The following is a 21,842-nucleotide window of genomic DNA, read 5'->3' as shown; positions in this document are numbered from 1 at the left end:
TGAGAAAGTGCTCCCTGTCTGAATACTCGGTAAATGGAAGCCATATGTCTAAATATCTGTTTCTTTTTTGTCTATTTTGTTGTACGCACATTTGGCAAGTCCTTTATTTTTTCCCCCACTTAACTATCACATCTCAGGCTTTATTAAACCAAGCTGCTATTCTGTTATTTTGGAGATTTTATTTTATTTTTTTTTTCCCAAGCAACCAACTAATGATATTTTAGCAGCTATACAGGAAATGTGATATTAAGTCATTATTTTCTCAGAATGTTTCTTCACTTTCTGGTGAGTAAAGAGCTGCTACTGGGGTAGTAATTCCAATATTTCTAAAGATAAAAAGAACTTGAGCACTGAAAAAAAAAAAAAAAAAAAAAACACAACAAAATCTAAGCCCTGAAAACCTATTACTTAATGGAATTTATCATTTGTTGTTTTTGTGGAAAGCAGCTGGAGGCTTATCCTACAAGACATAGCTTGTACACACATCAGAAAGACGGCACATCTGCTGAGGAGTGAGATGACGGCCAGCAACTGGATAGAGACAAATAGTAGGAGCACAAGGTTACCGCGGGATGGGTTGAGATCGATACACACCACACAGACAGAAGCGTGCGGTAGGAAGACACAGCACAGATACCATGCCTACCTGCCTTGCCTCACCCTTTAAATTCCCAAGTCAGCTCTAAAACGACAGTCTCATATTAGAAAGTCTATCGCCTTGTTCTTTTTCCTGAAATGCCCATTTCTTTCCTTCTGTAATTATTGCATGTTAAACACTAAAATGGAAAGCTTTTAAAGCAGGAAATAAATTTGTTTCTTTCTACAGCCTGGATGTTGCTTTTGAACTGCTGGCTCAATTGAGGTTTATTTTACAATCTGCTTCTAGCCAATTCCAATTTCAGATGAAGCCTTGGCTCCAATGAAGCAAAATTCCCTTTAATTTCAGTGGAATAAAGATTTTCATCCAGATCCTTACCCACTAACACACTGCTACAATGAACATAGACAGCAGCACAGCAGCCAAAAACACAAAACCTGAGCTGCTGGACCCCAGGAATCTGGAAGTTCAAGTGAATCCCATATGGAGCTTTGGGCACGGCAGATTTGCAGCATCGACTCCACGGGCACCAGTGAAATAAGAAAAGCAGGCGAAAGGAACACGCTGCTCCACAAACGCTGGAGTTTACAACGCCTGGTTTACCACCGTGTCCTAGGTCCTAAGGTTTCATCTCTCGGATAACCTTCAGGGCTCTTGGCCAGTTTCAGTCAACGTGGCACACCAGCCAGCTGGCACACACGTGGCTCCAAACCAACCTGCAGCCACGCAGCCTTTTACACGACCTGTCAGTATGGGATGCAGGAGAATAGGAGGCACTAGTGAGAACTTCAGGGGCCGCAGCTCTTCTCCAGCAAGGTCTCAGTGGATACGAGGGGTGCTGGAGGTAGCCAAGTGAAAGGACAGGCACACAGCATACCCATTCAGACAAAACCCAATATACTTCACTTCTTTAGGAAGCCAAGCTACTTCCAGTATCTCTAGGATATAATAAAACCTCAGCTAAACAAACCACAAATCTGGCTAACCTCAACCTGGCAATATTTCTTTCAAATGAAAGTAAGAAAATAAAATGGACAGCAAAGCTATGGAAAAGGTTGATCGGAGACAGAGAAATGTGGAGCATAATTAACCTCAGCTTTCATCTGTGTTGCAAGCAAAGAGACAAGCTGATCCAAAAACGTCTAGTGGAGACTAGCTATATATCTTCTCCTATTATCGCGGGTTAGAAATCCAAAGCTTTAGATCAGATCTTTTGAGACTTTTTCTTCTTCTTTTTAAAAACCTTATTGCTCATCTTCAAGCTACTGAGCAGTTACAGGTCTGTTACATGCAATGAATAATATATTAATTCCAGGTTATACCAGCACTTTTTCCTCTGCAAAAAGATCTCAAGAGGATGTGGGGAAAAAAAAAGTTAACTCAACATTGACAAGACGGTGGCCATCGTCATGGAGGGTGCAAGCAATGGGAATCTGCAGCTTCACTTAGGATGTCGATGGGACTACACCCCGTAATGGGCAAACTGGGTCAAGTTCCAGGGCTTGCAACAGGTCAAGACAACTCTGTTATGCTACCACAGCCATGGCTGTTTCAGCCATGGGAGCAGGAACATGCTTGGCTTTAGGATTAGGAGTCATTGGCACGCTCTCAAGGGTTATCAGACTTGGTGGTGGGATGAGGTTCTTGCTGCGTTTGGAGCAGAGAGCAAACATTGTCCCTACTCCACTGTCTTGCAGTCCAGGCTAAGACATGGGGCAGTAGATTGAGACCATCAGACAAAGAGCTACCAAGGGAAAATCTTTCACGGTACTGCTCTGAATCCAGAATCAGCTGATCAGGCAAAATCACACCAAGTCAGCTGATACTGCTCTGAAGAGACCACTCGAGCTAAATGATTTTTATCTACAAGGAGCTGGATTATCACATCAAGACCCTTCCTCCCAGCCTTAGGAAAGCATTCAGTGTATTTTACGCAATACTTTTTTCCACCAAAGTGAGTAAGCATTTTTTGAAGTATTCTGTTTTTGTCTCCTGCCTGCACCTGCAAAGCAAGCACCAAAATATTTCCCAAGAAAAAAACCTCCTGATTTATGCACTAAGAAGTGCTGAGAGCCAACCTATAAAACAGAGACAAAACCTACCCTGCACAGTAACATCCCAGCCCTGCCTAGAGATAGGAAAACAGAAGTTAAGAGGCATCAGGACACTATGGGGAGGCCATAAAAATATTAGATGGGGCGCGGCAGGAAGTTCCTTGGTAAACTATGAAACACCAGGTGCAATTTCCTGCGATTTATGAGCTTGGGCAAAACAAACCAGCACAGAAAACCTAGAAAGATTGCCAGCAATACCACTGTGTGCCTGAAATTCTAGAATTATTTTGCTGGTAGGAAATTACGGTCCACGATAGCAGCAGAAGGGGGGTAGCAAGATCTACTGTGCTTCGGTTCCCCAGGATGATTCCCCGCTCTCTCAGCTTATTTTCCCCAACAAACTGATCTGCTGTCACTTCCTTCTGTGCACGCTGGTCCTGCCTTTCCCAGCCCCTGTAGTAATCTGAATTTATCTCCTCCCTCCAATCTTTTCTTCTTCTCCCCCACCGCTCCCAGTAAAATGATCTTTTTTTTTTCCTCCCTCTCAGAAAATTCATACTCCCATGTTATCTCATTATTCTTTGCAACAGCATGCCAAATTCGCTGTCATTTTCCCACTGGGGCTATGTCCTGAAAAAGACAAAGTGGTCTGTGCTCGTTCTTACCTACTGCAGGCTCCCTGGAATTGAAAACGCCACAGTGCTAGTGCTCAGAAAGATCCCTCTGAATTCTGGGCTCGGCGCCCACCGAGCAGGGAAGCAAACATATCTCAGGGAATGGCACCTGACTCCAACATCCTTATTGTTTGGCTAGCAAAGGAAAAATAGCTTCAGCTCTCTTCAAATCTCCCTGCTTCTAGCACCGGTCGTAGGAGCGCCAAGGCCAGAAATGTCAGGGGGAGGTGGGCTCTGCTGAGCTCAAAGCCAGCTCTGGTCTCCAGAAATCTGCTGACAGCCACCAGCCCCATGTTCTGTCAGGGAATAAACTGGAGGAGAATGACAGAAAGGGGTGTGGAAAGACTTCAAGGTGCATGGCACCACACAGACCGGCCACACAGACTCAGCAGGGAAGTCAAGGGCTGAGAAGGTGCTGGAAAACCCCCTCGCTCCTCAGCCCCAGACCTGGATCCTACAAGGGGCAGTGCTTCCACGAAGGAAGCCTGGCTGGCTTCTGCTACCCTTGTGGGCAAAGGATTTGGCTCTGCAGCGCTTCACCAGCACAAAGTCCTGTAATTTCAGGGGAGTGGGCAGAGAGGGGCTACGGCTAATCTACCGCACAGAGTTAATAACAAGTTTTCAATGGTTAAACCCCAGCAACAACAAATATATCTTTATACCACTTGGAAAGAATGAACGGTCAGTCCGCGTCTTTGTAAGCGAGGAGCTCTACAAAGGCAATGCATAATGGAGCAGGCTATGCCCCGTGGTTCTTTTCACACACTAATGCCTATCAGCTTGAAAGAAAACTGGGGGATTTGGCCTTTAGCTGCTATACATTGACTCAGAGTTTCTGATTAGGGCCAAGCAGTAAACAAGAATTCCCCTTTGTGAAAATTTGCTGCTGATGTTTCCAAATTCAGTTTTGCTCTGCCAAAATGACAAAGCTCTTTTGATTATTATTTTTTTTTCCATGAAATAAACATTAAAACAAGGGAGATCCCACATCCTTTGAACATTCAGTAACTGGAAATCATGAGCAATGTTAGCAAGGCTGCAGGAGTCCCAGAGTCTGAGCTAAAGGGTGCATGCGAGTTCTCCTTACCTCCAGCTGCAACCGTTAGCTTTCAGATGGGCTATGGTAATGCTTCTTAGCTGTTTCTCTTCACAGTTTTGACCAGAAAAAGCACCTCAGACCTGTAAAACCCTCCCGATTAAACTTTCATCAAAGCCAAAGCAAGCGAAATGTTTTTGTTTCGCTGAACAGCTCCCAGCCGCCTCCGTTCACAGCAATGCCTTGTTGTAAAGGCTCCTGACAGCAAAAACAGCAACCATCTGCTTGCTCCTAGCTGAGAGAGTTATTCCTTCAGCTCGAGTTGGACAGGACTAAGCCTTCATTGCCAAAACTTTCAAACCCCATGCCTGCTAATATCTCCGCGCCTTTTGCCTATGACCCTGATCAGTAAGAACTGCAGGGATTTCTCCCCTGACATTTACGCCTGAGAAGGGCCTGAGGCTACAGCCCTAAAAGAACAAGGGCCCAAGATAACGCTGGGAAAGGGGCAGCCACCAGGTCCCCTTTACGACTCACCCTCCTGGAACAAGTTACCGAGCATACTGGAAGGAACGATTAAACATCCCATTTATAAACACCTAGAGGATAATAATACAGCAAAGGAAAAAATAACCAATGTACTTTTGGCAAGCATCTCTCCCATCACCCCATCATCATTCCCCTTTTTTTTTTTTATAGGATACGTGGCATAGTGGATAAAGAGGGAGCAGTATGTGATATATCTTGACTTCAGCAGGCCTGACAGCCTCCTGAGCAAGCCAAGAAAAGATGGTGGATGTTAAATCACCATCAGGACGCTTCAAAGAGCTGCAATCAACAGATTCCTACCTGTCAGGATGGAGGTTTTAGTGGGCTGTTACCACAGCCCGCTTCTGTGCCCTGATCTCTTCGATGCTTCAATTAACACCTCTGTGATGGATCAGGAAGAAGGCACCTGACTTGTGTCGGTGGCACCAAGTCGGAGGCAGCAGCAAGCGCCTTGGAGACAAGGAGGATTAAGAAACCCGAAGTGGTGGTCTCCATGGAGAAACCAACTAGAAGGAATCCCACAGCAGTGAGCACAAAGCGCTGTGCTTGGGAAGGGTGGAAATGACAATTAGTGTTCAATGGCACAAGTGGGGACTGAGCACCTGCAGACCAGTACCTGAGGTCTAGAGAGCAGCAGGGACTAAATAAGACAAAGAGATGAGTTGTTATTGTAAAAAAAGATGAATCTCATCTTATTCTGGGGGTAGGTAAGCTAAGCATGATGTGCAAAATATGGCTGCTACTTATTTGCCTTTTATCTGCACAAATGACTCTGAATTGGAACTCTTGCTTTGGTTTGGGACAGCACATTTAAGGAAACGTGTGGAAAAAACAGACAGCAGTGAACAAAATGCAACGTAAGGGTTGGAAAATATGGCCTGCAAGAAGTAAGCCTGTTAATCTAGACTGGAGAGGTTGAAGACACAAGGGTTCACGGGCAGGTGAGAGGTAGTTTTGAGAAAAAGTAGGATAAATTACCACCACGTGTTGTGGAGGGACCAGAAACACTTGGTAACAAAATCAGTTTGGATGAGATCATCATAAAAGCTTTCCAAGTGCAAAAAGCATGAATGAATGGCCACATGCTGGCTATGCAGGTGCAGGGTCTCTTCAAAAAATACATGTTAGGGGCAGCCGGTGTCTAGTTGATCTTGTCTCAGTACACAAAGAAGGATCAGACCACCTATTGTGGGTATTTCCAGTTTTCTGCTCCTCTGACCAGACACCACCAGAAATACATGGGGTAGTAAATGGAAAGAGCCTCTAGCCACCTCACCCCAAAATGAGGCACCTGGGTCAGAAAGACAGAAGAGATGGCCACAATTATACCCCTTGACCTTTTGGTAGAGGACATCTACTTCTCCCAGCAGAGCTGACTTTGAATTTGAAAAGAGGGAAGGACAGATGAAGAGTAGGGGATAACCCACCTCATGGCAACAGTTTGCAAAAGGAGTTTTTCCACTGTTAGCTGGCTACCAGGGTGTGATTTTTTTGTCTGTGTCCTTTCATTACCCGTCTTTTAGACCTCTGCAGTATGGCCCAGCTGGGAGGGATCCTATCGGTGGACAGCCTGTGATACACTCCTACAGCTCTGACCAGCAGAGTTCATCTCAGGGAAAGCTCATCTTCTGAAGGGAGGAAAGGATCTGCCCCCAAAATGCAATTCCATTAACCTGCAATGATCTCAACGCAGGCTGTGATGTGTCCCAAGGATTGCCTAATTCTTTCGCCTGGCACTGTGGTTATGGCAGTGGCCTTCTGTACTTGTAATGCACCGATCCAGTATCTACCTACCCCTTAGTCTCTGATACAGCTATCCCATTTGCTGGACACAGCTGAACACCCTGCTCCTTCATCTTTCCGGAGCTGCTTTTTATTTATTTGAGTTCAGGATGCCCACAGCTTCACTTAGCTGTTGGTTTTAAATTTATGACATAAAAAGAGTAGGAAATAAATTACATTAAATTAAAATAAAAAAGCTTATTACAACTCAGTATCTAATCTCCTTTCATTTGCACTAGCGACAGACTATTTTTTTTCAGGCAAACAACCTGCAAATCTGAGAATAATAATAATAATAATTGATATGAGAAAATTATACTGGGGGAGGAAAGGGAATATTCTGTAACATATACTAGTTTCTAATAAATTAGTTTTATTAGTTAAGATTATTTCAAATGAATTATTTATTAGTTTTAAACTAATAAAAGCACAGATTAAAATGAGTCTAACTCTTCCAAATTGTAAAAGATTTCATGGTTCTCATTTTTTTTTCCCTTTTTTCTTTTCTTTTTCTTTTATTTTTTTTTCCAAACCAAACCAGATTTACTTTTAGAAAAAACGAAGCTGTGTTAGAGTTTCAAGTTTCATCCAATTACAGCACTCTGGGACCTGGGGCTTTAGAAGAAAGCATGATATGGTAGCAGGTCTTTTAGTATCCACAATCCACTGACACCTTGTTTAGAGGCATCCAGAGTTTATATGTGCCAGTGCCTGAATTTTCTCATCCTCAGAAAGGTGGCAGTAGCTCAGAGCTGGACACCCGCATACCTAAGTGAAAGCTTGGCTGGAGAACTCAATTCTGCTGCTTAGGCCTGTGTCTAATAGGCACAAATAAAATTAATAATACATGTGCATGGCTCTAAAATTCATTTGCACCTACATTTTCCTTGACAGGTAAATAGAAACTGCGTGCAGTCAGACTTCACCAGCAATAGGCTACCTGCACGGTTGCAGTTTTCTGTGAGGCCAGGTACATCCCCAGGGCTCTGCAAGTACTTTTCATGCCATGCCCATTCCCACAACCCCTCAAACAAGCTGTGGGACATACTCTGTGTGCTGATGCTCACTGCTCCTCACGCTGCTGAAGGAGGATTTTCAGCAAAAGGGCAGCCTTCATTCTCAGTGTGCTCCCATGTAAAGCATCACCTCTGACCATGCATCCCAACTTTGCCTTGCAGATAAACACACAACCTCCTAGTCAGCCCCGAGCCTTTCAAGTAATACCAGCAAGAGGAGAGTCCATTTGTGCATGCATTTACATCCTCAGTGATTCAAACGTTTGCCATGAGAAATAAAATTCGGAGCATTTTGGGTTACTAGACAGATCAGAAGAAACAACAAGCTCCAGTCTGAATGATAATGAGAAAGCTGAACATATCTGTAATATGTATTAAACACAGCCATACATTCCTATCTATTTAAGCTAATCTATAAATATTTTAGATAAATAGGCTGAGCGACAGAATTGCATGAAAGAAGAAAAAACACACACAAAAGAGTGAAGTGTTTTGTTTGGTATTCTGGTCTGGGCAGAACTGATCAGGCAAACTCCATAATGTCCTTACCAGTAATTGGTGAACCCCTAGATATGTTTGCTCTCTATTATAGCATGAATGCAGGCAGACAGATAGGACAACGTTGCTTCAGATTGCCAAGTTCCCAGTTTCCCTGTAACACACGCAGGAGGAGGGTAGCTAAAAATGGAGAGGGCAACATAAGGTAAGCAGCAGCTACCTCGGGTACCAGGTTTCACACATGCCTGGAGACTGTGCACCCTGCAAACTGATGACCCAGCACAGAAAAACATCCAGGAAAAATGAATTCCCCAGCCTGGCAAAGAGCTGACAACGGGAGGCTGAATAGCACAACACTTTTTTTCATGGCAACAAGAAAGAAAAGAAGAAGAAGGAAATCTGTGGAAAGAGGGGGCGAAGAAACCAGAGGGCTATCCGGGAAGACAGGAGGCGAGCACATCGTTCTGACAAGTGTCATCACAAACAAATGCCTTCCCCTCAGCACCAGAACAACCAGAGCCAGCAGCTAGGTTTACATTATGCTAGAACGTGCCTTGGCATCACCGGCATTCCCTGCTCTGTCACTGCCTTGGGAAGGACAGGCTAACAGCAGAGTCAAGCCTTGCCATGCCGCAGCAGAAGGGGACAGTCCCATTGTAACCTAAAGGGATTGCTCCCTCCTGGCTGACATTGCAAGGCCCACAGGCTACCGACTCCTTGGTTTCTCTAAGAAAGACACAGATCCTTCCACCCACTGTGTTTTTCTCAAGCGTGTTGCTTACCTTGCACAATCAAGTAAACCTGGGAAGTCTTGGGGTGATGCTGTGTCTGCACTGAACACGTGTAGGACCCCTCATCGTAGACATCCACTTTCTGGATCCGCAGGCTGTACTCCAGGGGGCTTCTCTTCTCCAGCTCTACTCGAGGGTCCAGGGACCACTTGTCCTCTCCAGCAAAAATGATGCCGGAACGGTTTAACCAGGCCACCTTGGAGCTTCTGTCTTCTACATAACACCTGCAGAGGATAAGAAAGGGAGATTAACAGGGAGATTAGCAAACCCCTTCATCTCCTTTTTGACCCTTCCCTTCACCACGTTGCTCAGAAACCCTGCAGCATACTCCCACTTTGACAGCAAACCACAGCAGCTCCTCATCACCACAACCCCATGGCCATGTATTTCAGAAGGATTTTCTGACAGGCTTCACGAATATCTGTGATTTAGGGTGATCATGACTCCTGCTCTCACTTCCTTTTGTTTGTGGTCTATACCTGCATTGAAAATGACTTTGGAAGGCCACAAGAGATCCTGGTCACCAAATCCCTTCTAACTCTGGCAATGGGAAAGGCCAGAAGGAGTCCTTCCCACACTTTTCCTTGACAGGGAGGGGTGAAGGTGCTGTGAAGACAAACACGTTTTTGGCCAAGGCACCGCTTTCAAGCTCCAGAAGGTGCAGAAGGCCCAGAAGGTTTGCACAGAAGAGATGCCATGCTGGAGAGGAGGCACGTTCTGCTCGCTCTTGGCTGAAGAAGACATGGGGACACAACTCCTCCTGGCAGCTGTACCCACCAGGGCCAGGCTCAGGCAGGCTGACAGGGTTTTTCCTGCAGCAGCCCATGCCGTGTTTGTGCTGCAGATAAAAGAGGGAAGTTCAGCCTCCAGAGCTGTCCCTCCTTCACCTCTCGAGTCCTGCCCACAGCCCGCTGGCATCCAAATAACCCAGCGCCTCTCCCCAGCACAATCCAGGCACGCGTTGCATTTGAGAGAGAACAGAGAAAGGATAAAGATTATCGCGTGGAGATAAGACAAATATTTGACAGTAGGCTTTTACACAGCCTCTTAGCACAGGGCAGACATTTTCCAAGTTCCTCTGCCTGAATGCGTTTCATTCACGCCGTGCCACAGCTGCTGCCCCAGGCAATGTGACCCCACCAGCACGGCCGACACCTCCCACCCTTTCCCCCAAAGGCATGCCCAGGGGTGCTCTCCGACTTGCTCCAGGGTTACTCGTGGGCTGGAGGGAAGCCAGGCTGCGTGGGAGGAGACGAGAAGCTCACCAAGCTGCTGGCCAGGCTGGGAGCAGCTCCGTCTGAGCGGACAAACATTTGCTTTAGGGAGCAGCCCAAGCCCCAGCCAGCAATCAGGTTCTCCTATGAAAGACAGGGGTAGGGGAATCAGCGAGAGGCCATCTGTATTTAACAACCAGCGTTGCATTCGAGAGAGAACATCTCTCTCGAATGCAACTGCAGTGCCAGCTCGCCAGGCCATCCTAGGCTGCCACCACACGTGGCAGGAGCTGGAATTGGGGACCTGGGGAGGGAATGATGCCCAAGGGATGAGGTGGCCCCGTAGGGACACCCAGGCCAGGCAGCCTTCCCACACACGTGTGCCTGCGTAGGTCTGCAGCAGCACGGAGAATCGGAGGGTTAGATCTTTTTCAAAAGGCATTCACAGCCCCTCTCTGCACATTTTGGATTTGTGAAAATCCCCGGAGGGGATGGCGGTGAGGAGCTAAGCAGATTAACAGCCGCAGCTGAAGGCTGTGGGCGTTGAAGTTTCTTCGTCACTTGTGAATGCCTGTGCACCAACACAGACGTGCTCCCTGCTGGCCTCAGGCAACTTCTTGTCCTTGTCACCATGTATGCACCATCCACCGTTTCCACTCCCTGAGGTCACTTTCCCTACAGGACCTTGGTGAGAGACCAAACAGCACAGGAAAATAAACCCTACCACCCATTCCCCATGAACAGGGCATCTTGCTGGGCTTCTGCCTGCCATGACCCTGGGGCTGAGAGGAAGAGGAGATGGATTACCTCAAGAAATGCTGTCCCTGAGAAGAGAAAGAGTGTGCCACAACCTGTCGTGCTTTTGCCATGGGGTCAGCCCTAAGCCAGTGGTTAATCCCTACACTCAGCCTCACAAGTGCCCCTGATGATGGCAGGCAGCACTGAAATAAAAGTGAGGGAGAAGCAAGGAGAATTGGAGGAGTGAGTGAAATGGATCTGAGCTGCTCACTTGGGCACACCCATTCCTCTGAAATTATTACAGAAAAAAAATATCAATGTACAGGTCTGGAAATCCCCTGGTGTGCTCCGAACAGGCGTCCACATGGATGAGGTATCCCAGGGCGTCTGCCTGCACGCACGCACCCTCCTACTCCACCAGAGTTGCCACCCAGCCTTATGGATCATGCTTTAATAAGGATTTATGGTGATGATTTTCACAGTGTAATAAGTACTAATTCAATACTAATAGAATATTAAATGGCACGTTAACTGACGTTTTAACCGCGAGGCAGCAGGAGCGAGGCTTCCGCAAGATATCAAATGGCTCTTCCCGTTCACTAATAATCAATAATCGAGTTCACAGAGATAGTCAAACGCTTTTCATTAGGCTTATTGAAAGCATTACCATCAGTGTCAGTGAGTGCTAATAAACTATTTGCGATCCATCCATTTTGTTTGTTCCTCGTGGCTTCAGGTTTAATTTCCTGATATCTGCTGATGCAGCGACCGAGAGGAACGGCTAGTGGTCATGGCCATGCCTCGGATCGTCACTGCAGGAACTGGGGAGCTATTGATCTCTGCACTAATTCAAACTACACACAAAGAAAGAACAAAAAACCTTGTTGCCATGCCTCTTTAGTCTCCCTTTCTTTCTCATGAGTTTGGTTCCTTTAAGATTTTTTAGCTACTGCACCATTTCTAGCTGCTACCGATGTGTTTCCCGTCCTCACCCAGTGACTAACAATCATAAGAACCAGCCAGGAGACGATCAGAAACTGGAACTGGAGAAAGGCACCTTGACATCCTCCACCTCCTCTCCTGCAAATGCAGAAAATGGTCCTGGGCCATCTCACAGGAGGAAGGGGAAGGAGATAACACCGCAGGAAAACTCTTTGGGATCTTCAGTCAGAACCATCATCCCCTCTAATGTGAGTGAGGAGTGCTACAGGAAAAGCTGAACACATGACAGAAAGAAAATCCTACCCAGCTCATTCTCTCCAGAGAAGTTGCTGCTTTGTTGCTGACTGCAGATACTCGCACAGCCAGGACCAGCACCACAGCGCAGCACTGTTAGGAGAGAAATTAATGCTCACCAGCCCCCTTCACCATGTGCTTGGCCACGCACAGGATGCCTTGTGTCCTTTATTGCCTTCAGAAGGGTCTTTCAGGGTTAAGTTAAAGCCAGTGTTTGGGAGGGGTGGGGGGCACTGAGAGCCCACGGGCAGGAAGGAATCCCTGTAGGAACTGGTGAGGCTGCTGTTTAAATGATTACTTTAACACAGCAGGGATTTTACAGCATTACCGGTGATGGATTGGGTCCCCTTGAACCCGGGATAATTGTTTTGGCTTATTGCTGCTATAGCTCCAAATAAATAAGTTCTTTGAGAGCAGACCCAGCCCCCTGATCCTCTGCTAGAAACCTGCTGGTAAGAAGACGCAAGCTGCTAGGTTTAAAGGAAACACATTGTGCTGCTTCACCACCAAACCACGTCTCTTGGAATCACAGAAGCACTGAGGTTGGAAAGAACCACTTAATATCATCAAGTCCAAACATAAACCTAACACTACCAAGCCCCATCACTAAAGCATGGCTCATAAGCACCGCATTCACACATCTCTTAAATACCTCCTGGTATGGGAACTCCACCACTTCCATGGGCAGCCTGTTCCAATGCCTAGCCACCCCTTCCAGGACGAAATTATTCATGAAATCCAATCTAAACCTTCCCTGGTGCAACCTGAGGCCATTTACTTGTGTCCTATCCCTGGTTACCTGAGAAAAGAGCTGGACGCTCTCCTCACTGTAAGCTCCTTCCAAGTGGCTGGAGAAGCAGCCTCCCCTCAGGCTCCTTTTCTCCAGACTAAATAACCCCAGTACCCTCAGCTGCTCCTCATAACTCGTTTTCTACTCCCTTCACCAGCTTTGTTGCTTCTTCTCTTGATTTCCATCAACTCAGTATCTTTCTTGACACGAGGGGCCCCAAACTGAACACAGTACCTGCGGTGAAGTCTCACCAGAGCCAAGTACAGAGGGACAGTCACTTCCCCAGTCCTGCTGGGACCATTCCTGGTAACACCATTTCTGATGCAGGCCAGGATGCCATTTGCCTTTGTGGCCACCTGGGCACACTGCTGGCTCATGTTCTTGCCAAATTTGGGAGAAAAACAAACAACGAGCATGGTTTTGCACTGCATTTTCTGCCCTCTTTCTCAAAATACATAGTGGACACAGCTCCGTGTCATCACCCTGTCTGCTCGTGCTCTTCAGCCTTCCCTGGCTTTGAAAGCAAGGACCTGAGAGCGGTGACCACTAACTGGGAGCAGCGGGAGGCCCAGCCCGGGTATGGACAGGGCTCTTTGTCCCCTTTGGCTTTCCCCCAGAGGGATCTTCACGTGTCTGTGCAAAGGCCCTCACACCTTTCTGCACCTCCTGTGCTTGTAATTCATCACTCAGGTGGTAATTTCGGGCCCTTCCCCTGCTGGGGTGCTGCAGGGCTGGTAGGGTCCCCGCGCTGCTGCTCGCCCTCCCCGTGCTTGGTATGGCACGCTGCTCAAAGTCTTTCTGCTCTGCAGATCAGAAACTTTTTTTTTTTCCTCTTCTAATTTTAAGTCTAGATTTATTCATGGCTGGTTTATATCCATTCCCTCTCATGCCAACACCATCCTTTAGCTTAAATAGCTCTTCTCTCTCCCGGGTGCTTATCTTCCAGCGTGTTCACTGAGAGCAATCATATTCCCTCTCAGCCTTCATTTTGCTGGGCTCAACAAGCCAAACTCTTCTAGTTTCTTCTTGTATGATAGACTCTCCATTGCCCTAAACATCCCAGTAGCCCTTCTCCGCACCTGCTCCAGCCTCAATTCCTCTGTCGTGACCGGAATTCGTACCCAGCTTCCTAGATGAGGTCTCCCCAGTGCCTTGTACAGCAGCGCTCCTATCTCGCTCTCTCTCCCATCAACTCCTTTTAATGAAAGCAAAAAGGATTGCGAGCGGTGAATATGACTATCAGTGCAGAACCGCTCATGTGCTGTGAGCATCCTCGTCTCGCAGTCCGTGCGATACGCATGGAAAATGAAGCCCGGGGGAATTCACCAAAAATACACCAGCCTGAAAGGAGAGCCGCGCGGTCTCTCGCTAGCAGACATGCAGCTGGTCTCGCATGGGTTTTCTTTATGTTAAAATGACTACTTAAGTGTATAGGTTTCTGTTTGTGTAGGAAAAAAAAATCAAACCCCAAATTACAGTAATTGTTATGCCAGTACTCTCCCGGGGCAGCTGTGACTGTATCAGAACAAGAGAACTTATACTGGCATGATTTATTGCTCTTCCCATCTTCTGGGGATCACTCTACCTGCATAAACAACTCCAGCCCACATCCATTCAAGCACAGGTACCTTTCTAACAATATCAATATGCGCTGCTACGAGGAAAGTTAACTCCATCCTGGCCAGGTTTTCCTCCATCCCTCCAGGCCTAGGAAAAAAAACACTGATTTCTTTACAGCAGAGTTAGGAAGCATTTGGGTTTGTCCCCATGAGGTGCCACGTCTGGCACCAGAGCAGAGAGTCCACACGTGTGTGCAGCAGGGCTGATGCCTGCAGGAATGCCAAGTGACAGCTTCCATCAGGGTCCTGCTCCAGGATTAGACGGGAGGATGAGACTGCTGAGGGAACACCGTGAGCCCCCTCCTTTTCCCTTTTTGGGGTTAGCCAAGGACTCGTCTGCCTCCCTTTCCGTCTCAGCCAAAAACCCAGCTCTGATCTTGGTCCAGTGTCACCAGGCGATGCCAATCTGCTGCTGATCACACAGCCCTGGTGAGACCTCCAGCCACGAGCGGATGCTTTGCTCCACTGGCTGCAGCCTCCTCCCGTAGCATCACGGGGTCAGCACCGCCCCAAGGGGAGACTGAGGAATAGTGGGGATGTTGTAGGATAGCCACGGGGAACACTGCTGGAAGATTTGTCTTGTGGTTGTGCTGCACACTTCAGCTTAGGATGCCGTGCTTGTGCTGTCACTAGGACACGGGCTGACATTTAAAAAGCACCTGCAGTCGCTTAGGAACTGAAGTTCACTGAAAGACAACGAGTCTCTTCTGTTGGCTTTTACACTGAATTGGTGAAAGGACCTGAAGCCAAACGGCTCCTGAAGAGTCTCAGTGCCGTAATTTTTGGAGAACACACCCAGAACGGGACTGGGAGCTCTAGTAAGGGCTCGCATCATCATACAGGCCATCATCCCCTCTGCTTTCCTTCACAAACTTCAGCACTGGAGGTCGCCTGTTCCTCCTGCCTGAACCCTCACCGTGTGGGTGACGTTCACATGCTCACCACCGTGTATTTCCAAAAGAGCTGCTCCCCAACTTCTCCCCTGGCTTCCTTCCCTTTAAAACAACCACCACCACCACCACAGAAAACGTTATTTCCGAGATGCGATCTCCTCCTCTGACAGGAGGGGAGGGAGGTTTGGCTGGGAAGCCCCACGTGGTTCGGTATCTGGTAATTATCCAGCCGCAGAGGCGATGTGAAACGTTCTGTGCTGTCGCGGAGAATGACAGCACCTGGAGCTCCAGCACCCAGATAAAAAGCGGAGAGACAATCGGGCAGATGGAGAAAGGCAACGCTACATCGCGGGGAGAGGGAGGGGGGAGAGAAAGGAGCGGGGAGAGGCGAAAGCTGGCGAGAAACATCAAGGCAGCCAGCACAGCTAGCGGAGAGTGAGATGATGCCACGGATTGGAAATGCAAAGGGCAGCTCTGAAAGAAGGGGACGCAGAAAGGAAGCGAGTGAGGGCACCAGAGGGTGAGGTGCAGTACGTGCCACCCCACAGGGCCCGCAGGGCTTGCCCCCGTGATGCTGCAAGCGAGGAGCGTGCCCATGGCGCTGGCAGCGACGGCTGGGTCAGGAGGAGCTGGCTGCCAGGTGGCCCGAAGCCACGCACCACCTCTGGGAGGGTTTGTGATGTGGGGAAATAAAGCCAAACGATCAGATCAGGGGCCAAAGGCTTGCCAGGGACCGATGCTGGACACCAGCCTCCACGCCTGCTGGGACGGTGACCAAGCTGTTGGCAGCGCCCCGTGTGTCTGCAGTGGAAGCACCTCTCCGAGCAGGCAGGAGGGACAAGGAGCCCTGGTGCCCACACCTCTGTGTCTGGGGTAGGAAATGGGAACGGAGCAGCAGTGAAGGGGTACTACAGGATCCGAGCACCCGGCCGCGTGGCCCAGCGCTCCCCCTCCTATGATTAGTGACAGCTGTTTCAGAGAAAGGTGGAACACCTCCTCAAATGACAATGTAAATCACCATCTAAATAATTTCACCATCGTTCCCAGCCATTAAAGCCTATTAATCTAGCCCCGAGCAAATATGAGTTGGCCTCCTCTCTGCATAACAGCTTGCATTCCACCTTGTAAGTTTGTACTCTACCTCTTTTATCCCCAGGCGTTTCTCAACCCGCTGCCCCCTTTTTCTTTTTTTAAACTCATTAACATCCTCATTTGGTGATACCTTGTGGCGGAGAATGTCATGGATTAACCCTTAGCTGGTGCAAGGCTGTGAAATGACATCAGATTTAAGCGTTGTAAGAAACTGGGAGGTGTCTCCTGTGTTTTGTGCTGCGTGAAATGGTTCCTCCCAGCACCTGGGGAACACACTACCTGCCTCCCAAGATGATGCATCCCAAGGAGGAAAGCCTCCTCGGTGTGCCAGCGCTCCAGTTATCACTTATTTACACCCTACCTCCACTGCTGGAGCACCGCTGGTGGAGTCAGGGCTCGTAGAGACTGCGGAGACGATGTCTAGGGAAACATGTTAGCTTCCCTGCCTGTGCCAGAGCTATCAGCGGTGCCACCACAGATTGAGCTACACCCGTGCAAGCAACAGTGGGAAATAGGAAGAAAAAAGCCTAATGTAGACAAAGCCTTTGAGGAGCTTAACCCCTCTTCCCCTTTCCCATCTCTCTCCCACTTGAAAGCAGAGAACAGCTTCTGAGCAAGACACACGCTCTCATTTCCATATCTGAGGCTGGTCCTGAAATACCGTAGTGAAATAATGCTCTGAGAGAAGAGAGGAGACCATGGAGCAGGTTCCCTTTGAGAGATTCTGCCGCTTCTCTTCTTTAATTCCATCCAAAGCCAACTTCTGCTGAACGCCGAGCACATCTGGATGGGCGCAGCCCATCTCCGGCACCGCGTTACCAGCACGACACAGGGAAATTGGAGGGAATTCAGAGGCAAGCTACAACAAAATCCATCAAGGGCTGGAAAGGGATCAGCATCTAAGGGAAGCTTAAAAACATTAAATATGTATAACTTGACTAAGAGAGGACTTAAAAGGGATGTGTTGACAAGCTATACCTCTTTGGAAGCTGAAAGCACTGAGGGAGGAGAGGAATTACTGAGCATGACGTGTGGGGGTCAAAAAAAATAAGAGAAATAAGTCTGTTCGAACTCGAGGAAGAACTTTTTGCCACCTACAAGTGCTAGCCTCATGAACAGTCCCCCAGGAAAAGCAAGGACGCTTATTTTGGACATTTAAAGCAAAGCTGGGCAAAGGCCTAGGGGATCCGTAACTGTGTGGGAACAGCTTCACAGTGGCTGCAAAGGGACAAACTGCCATGACCTTGTCGTCTTGCTTAGGAAAAGACAACCCTTCTCCCAAGTCTCTTTCAGGCTTAGCAATATTTTTAAGGTATTTCCACTTCACATACTGCTAAGTATTTCCCAGCAGGACTGCAGATCTCTATGCACTGTCCTAGAGTTAGCTGGTACACCTCTGGTCTTGTTTGCATAAATAGTTTCTTTAGGAGTCAACCACAGACAGGTTAAAAACTACTGATACAAAGGCCAGAAGTGTTGTTATTTCCCCAAACCACCGGCATATGGTCGCATTCCCAAACGTGCCGCAAGGAAATTCGTCAAGCACTCAAGGAGTCACGACTGAACCCTGATTTTTCGAAGCGCTCAGCGCTGAAATTAAGACCAGATTTGCAGAAGTGCTTTGGAGCCCACCGGCCCCCAGTGTAACACACAGGCACCAAACTTCCAGAACAGCATTTGGCACAGGGAGCTCCTTTACCTCGCTGCCCAAATGGGCATGCTTTTGAAAATCCCCACCCCAAAGGTGTTTTATAACCATAGAAGAAAATGCTCCAAGCTTGAGACTTGCACGCTGTATTAATCTCGTGTGCTGAAGAACTCAACTTTAAGTGGAAATCACAGCAAAGCTTTAGCAGATAGGCAGCGCTCAGCTCCGCTTCCTTCCTGTTATTTGCAGCTTTGCTGAATTTTGCCTCTCCCTAATAATGCACCGCTTCTGTCCACCATCAGATCAGGCCTTTCGAAAGGAGGCAGCTGAGAAAGGCTTGCGGGGAAGGGAAAGAAGAGAAGCAGCTGGAAGGGAGAGCTCCCAAAAGCTTTGATCTGAGCTTACCTTTATCCCCCCACACAACATGCCTTGCAGAGGAGGACATGTTGATAAATAAACAAACAGCCGGGGAGAGGGGGAAGAGCGGAAAAGCAGAAATGTCAGGTATATTTGATAGAGTTTTGCCTGTTCATACGAAAGCCGGGAGCTGGCTTAAAACCTCCTGTGTGGAAACAGACCGGGAGGAAGACATGACTCACTGAGAAAAGGTGCAGGAATAATTCCCGCAGCCGGATCTCCTTGCCATCCTGCTAATAGCACCATCTTCTGTCACCTTGCCTCGGAGACCCTTGCAGGACTTGGTCTGGCACACAGCAGCTCTGTCACTCCGTGGAGAAGTATTACCGTGCCCGTTTTACACATAGTGAGATGTCAGAGAAGGGAAGAAATGTGCTGGGTGAAGTCATGCACAGAAACAGTTTGCAGCTGGAAATGAAGCCTGACAGACCTGACCCTCCTCACACCAAACTTTGTTTGCTGGGCACTGGTCGTGCGGGGATGTGGAGAGGTGGGGAGCAGTGGCTGCAAAGCAGCCTTCACAAACCCAGGCATCACCTCTGGGCACGCTTGTCTTAGCAGCGCTGTGAGAGAGCATGTTTCTCGTCCGCTCTAATTGGGAACTGCCTTGGGGATGTGCAGCCGGAGCAGAAAGGACGGGCTGAAGCACAAACCCTTGCTGCCCACGGTTTGAAAGCAACCAGCTCGGGTCAACTGGCTCCGAGCCTCACAGCCCGAAGAGCTCCAGCTTCCAACAGCAGTGCGAGGATAACCGCGGAGACCGCTCTGGCTGCCTCTGCACCTTCTGACCCACAGCCTCCTCAAGCTGGCGAAACAGGCTGTGCAAACTGGCTGGAGGCGCAGCTAACTGCTCGTTTCCTTCCTGCCATGGCTGGGCCTAAGGCTGGCCACATGTACCAAGCCTGGTCTGAGGCTGGACTCCCACCTCTGCTCTCCTGGTGGGCCACTTGTGCCAAATAATTCCCAAAAGTCCAGCACTGCACGGGTAGATGCCCAACTGCAGCTTCAGCTGGCATAAATCAAGGGTCAACGAGGCCCCCTCCCCACTGAAGTAAATACGGATGCCTACGTTTATAGGAGATGAGGATTGGCCCTGCTTCCTTGCACCAGCCTCTAAATGAATTCGTTAAATACAGCACTTCAGTCTGCTCGGTTAAAAGCGGCTCCAGCTGGCAGGAGGTTTCAGATCCAGGGAATGTTTAAAAGATGAGGATTTGTAGCCCGCGCTGAGTTTACACTTGGCTAGAGGTAGGCTCTCGTCAGCCGTGCAGGGGAGCTGCCATCACGCCCACCTGATGGGTGCCTGTGCGTCCCCGGCATCTGTGCGCGCCGGGACATTTACACGGGACCTCACAACCTTGTGGGGCCAACCCACACCAAAAGGACTCTCGGAGGCTGCTGGTTTCAGAGAGACTGGAGGTCCTGCTGTACTTCTGCCAGGCTGAGGGGTTTCTTATTGTTTGCTCTTGTAAATCACCACTCTTTTTTTTTTTTTTCTGGGGGTGGGGTTGCGCACTGAATTTGAATGTGCAGCAAGGTAAGCATCAGCAGTGGGGGCAGCGAGAGCTGTTTGGGATTTGCAAGATGAGAGTGAAACGTAGTTAATTTTGACATGAAATCCTAAATAAGAGAATGTTAAAGTTATTCTTAGCTTATGAAAAAAAAAAAAAAGAGAAGCTGTACTGTGATCGTCTGGCATGCCCTCCTGTATTGCATAGATCTCGTGATTCCTGCAGTTTAATCCCTTATCTGCTCACTAAAACAGATGGTGTTGCAGGCTCTTTGCAGACTCTGACAAATATGACTGCACTGGGAACACTGTTCATATATCCACAGCTTGCTGTACAACCCTCAGGACGAGAGGCACTGGCTTGAGATGAAAGTTCACATTCAAAGCGCAGTCTGCAGCACGGAGCAGACCCGATGGCTTCTCCTTCAGCATTGCTGCTGGGGTCCGTAACAAGCACAAGCCTCTTTCCTCCCACAAGCTTGGAGCAGTCACAAAACGTCTTCCTACAGACCCATGTGGAGCTCGGAGCAATGTGACCCTCCAAAACCTCCGTCCTGAGCTCCCAGGCAAACCCTCTCCCTCTGGCCAGGACCAGGGTGCGTGTTGCTTTCCCTCAAGGGACAGATCCACCCCACTGAACGAGGACACCTCCAAAAAGCTGGTAAATAAGAGATGCCTGACTCAAGTCGGTTGAGACCAGCCCCTCTCGGACTAGCAATTACCGTCATTTTCAGTCTTCAAAGCTTCTGGTTAGTGTGAGGCCCAGCACTGTTTGCTGGTGCTGGCCTGTTACAGGCCTCGTCTCCCCGATGCTCCCTTCTGTGTGTTTGTGTGTGTGAGATCAGCCAGTACTTGGAACGACGAGTGAGGTTAACCGAGCTACATGCATTGCTCCCCCTAGAGCAGTATAAAATGGTGATAAACCACAACTGGAACCGCGCTGCGCTAAGTGTCTGGCCAGAGGTGAAGCGCGAGGTTACCGCAGCAGCTCCGCTCTCCATCCCCCTCCACCTGGCGGGTCCTGGGTAATAAACCACTCCTCAGCCTTTCCTCCTCTAAACCCAAACTGCTGGGATTTGGGGAAGACAAAGATTTCAACCGCTTTTCAGAAGAGCTAAGAGCCCCAGTTGGCGTAAAAACAGACATGTAACGGGCTTGCTCTGTCCCTGAAAGTAGTTTAGCGCTGCAGGAACTTGGAGTCCTTTTATCTCTCTTCTTTATTTAACCAGAGTCGTTAAAATAAACTGATTTCCCAGCCAATTAATTATCAAATATCTGTAACAGCTTTCAAGCCCTGCCATTAGTCAGTCTCAGAGGCCCCCACAGGCAATGTGAAGCTGTGCTCTCCTTACCTGCGCAACCCCACGTCCTCTCCCGTGCTCAGCTGCCAGCAGAGAAGCACCCGGGGGGAGGCAGGACCCCAAAGGAGATGCAAGCCACGAGCTTTATCAACAGTGACCCCATGGCAGATGCTGCCAGCCCCGATGAACCACAAATGCCAAGTGCCCCCGGCTCAGCTAGGCTGCAGGTAAATGCACGTGCTGCTCGTGGGCAGCTTCTGCCGACGCCGTGTTACCTACTGAAAACCCGGCCTCTGCCTCTTTGTTAACTGGAAGGTTGCACTCGCCATAGGTACATTAGCAATGCCCCTGCCATCTATTTTATAAGCAATAAACTCCACTCATAT

General features: G+C 48.5%; 1 protein-coding gene across 7 annotated transcripts in view; it reads right to left on the bottom strand.

Annotated features, from left to right (window-relative positions):
* The window catches only part of LSAMP (limbic system associated membrane protein), an 876,454-nt gene that overhangs the window by 136,906 nt on the left and 717,706 nt on the right, over positions 1–21,842 (bottom strand). For all 7 annotated transcript variants that reach the window (XM_027463055.3, XM_027463047.3, XM_027463033.3 and 4 more), the window contains one exon: positions 8,990–9,222. In XM_027463055.3, coding sequence (XP_027318856.1) covers positions 8,990–9,222 — 233 coding nt within the window. The remainder of the gene's footprint in view (positions 1–8,989; positions 9,223–21,842) is intronic.

The sequence above is a fragment of the Anas platyrhynchos genome, chromosome 1 (genome assembly GCF_047663525.1).
Source record: "Anas platyrhynchos isolate ZD024472 breed Pekin duck chromosome 1, IASCAAS_PekinDuck_T2T, whole genome shotgun sequence".
Taxonomy (NCBI): domain Eukaryota; kingdom Metazoa; phylum Chordata; class Aves; order Anseriformes; family Anatidae; genus Anas; species Anas platyrhynchos.
The sequence above is the reverse complement of the archived record's forward strand: the minus strand, read 5'-3'. Positions and strand labels throughout refer to the sequence as shown.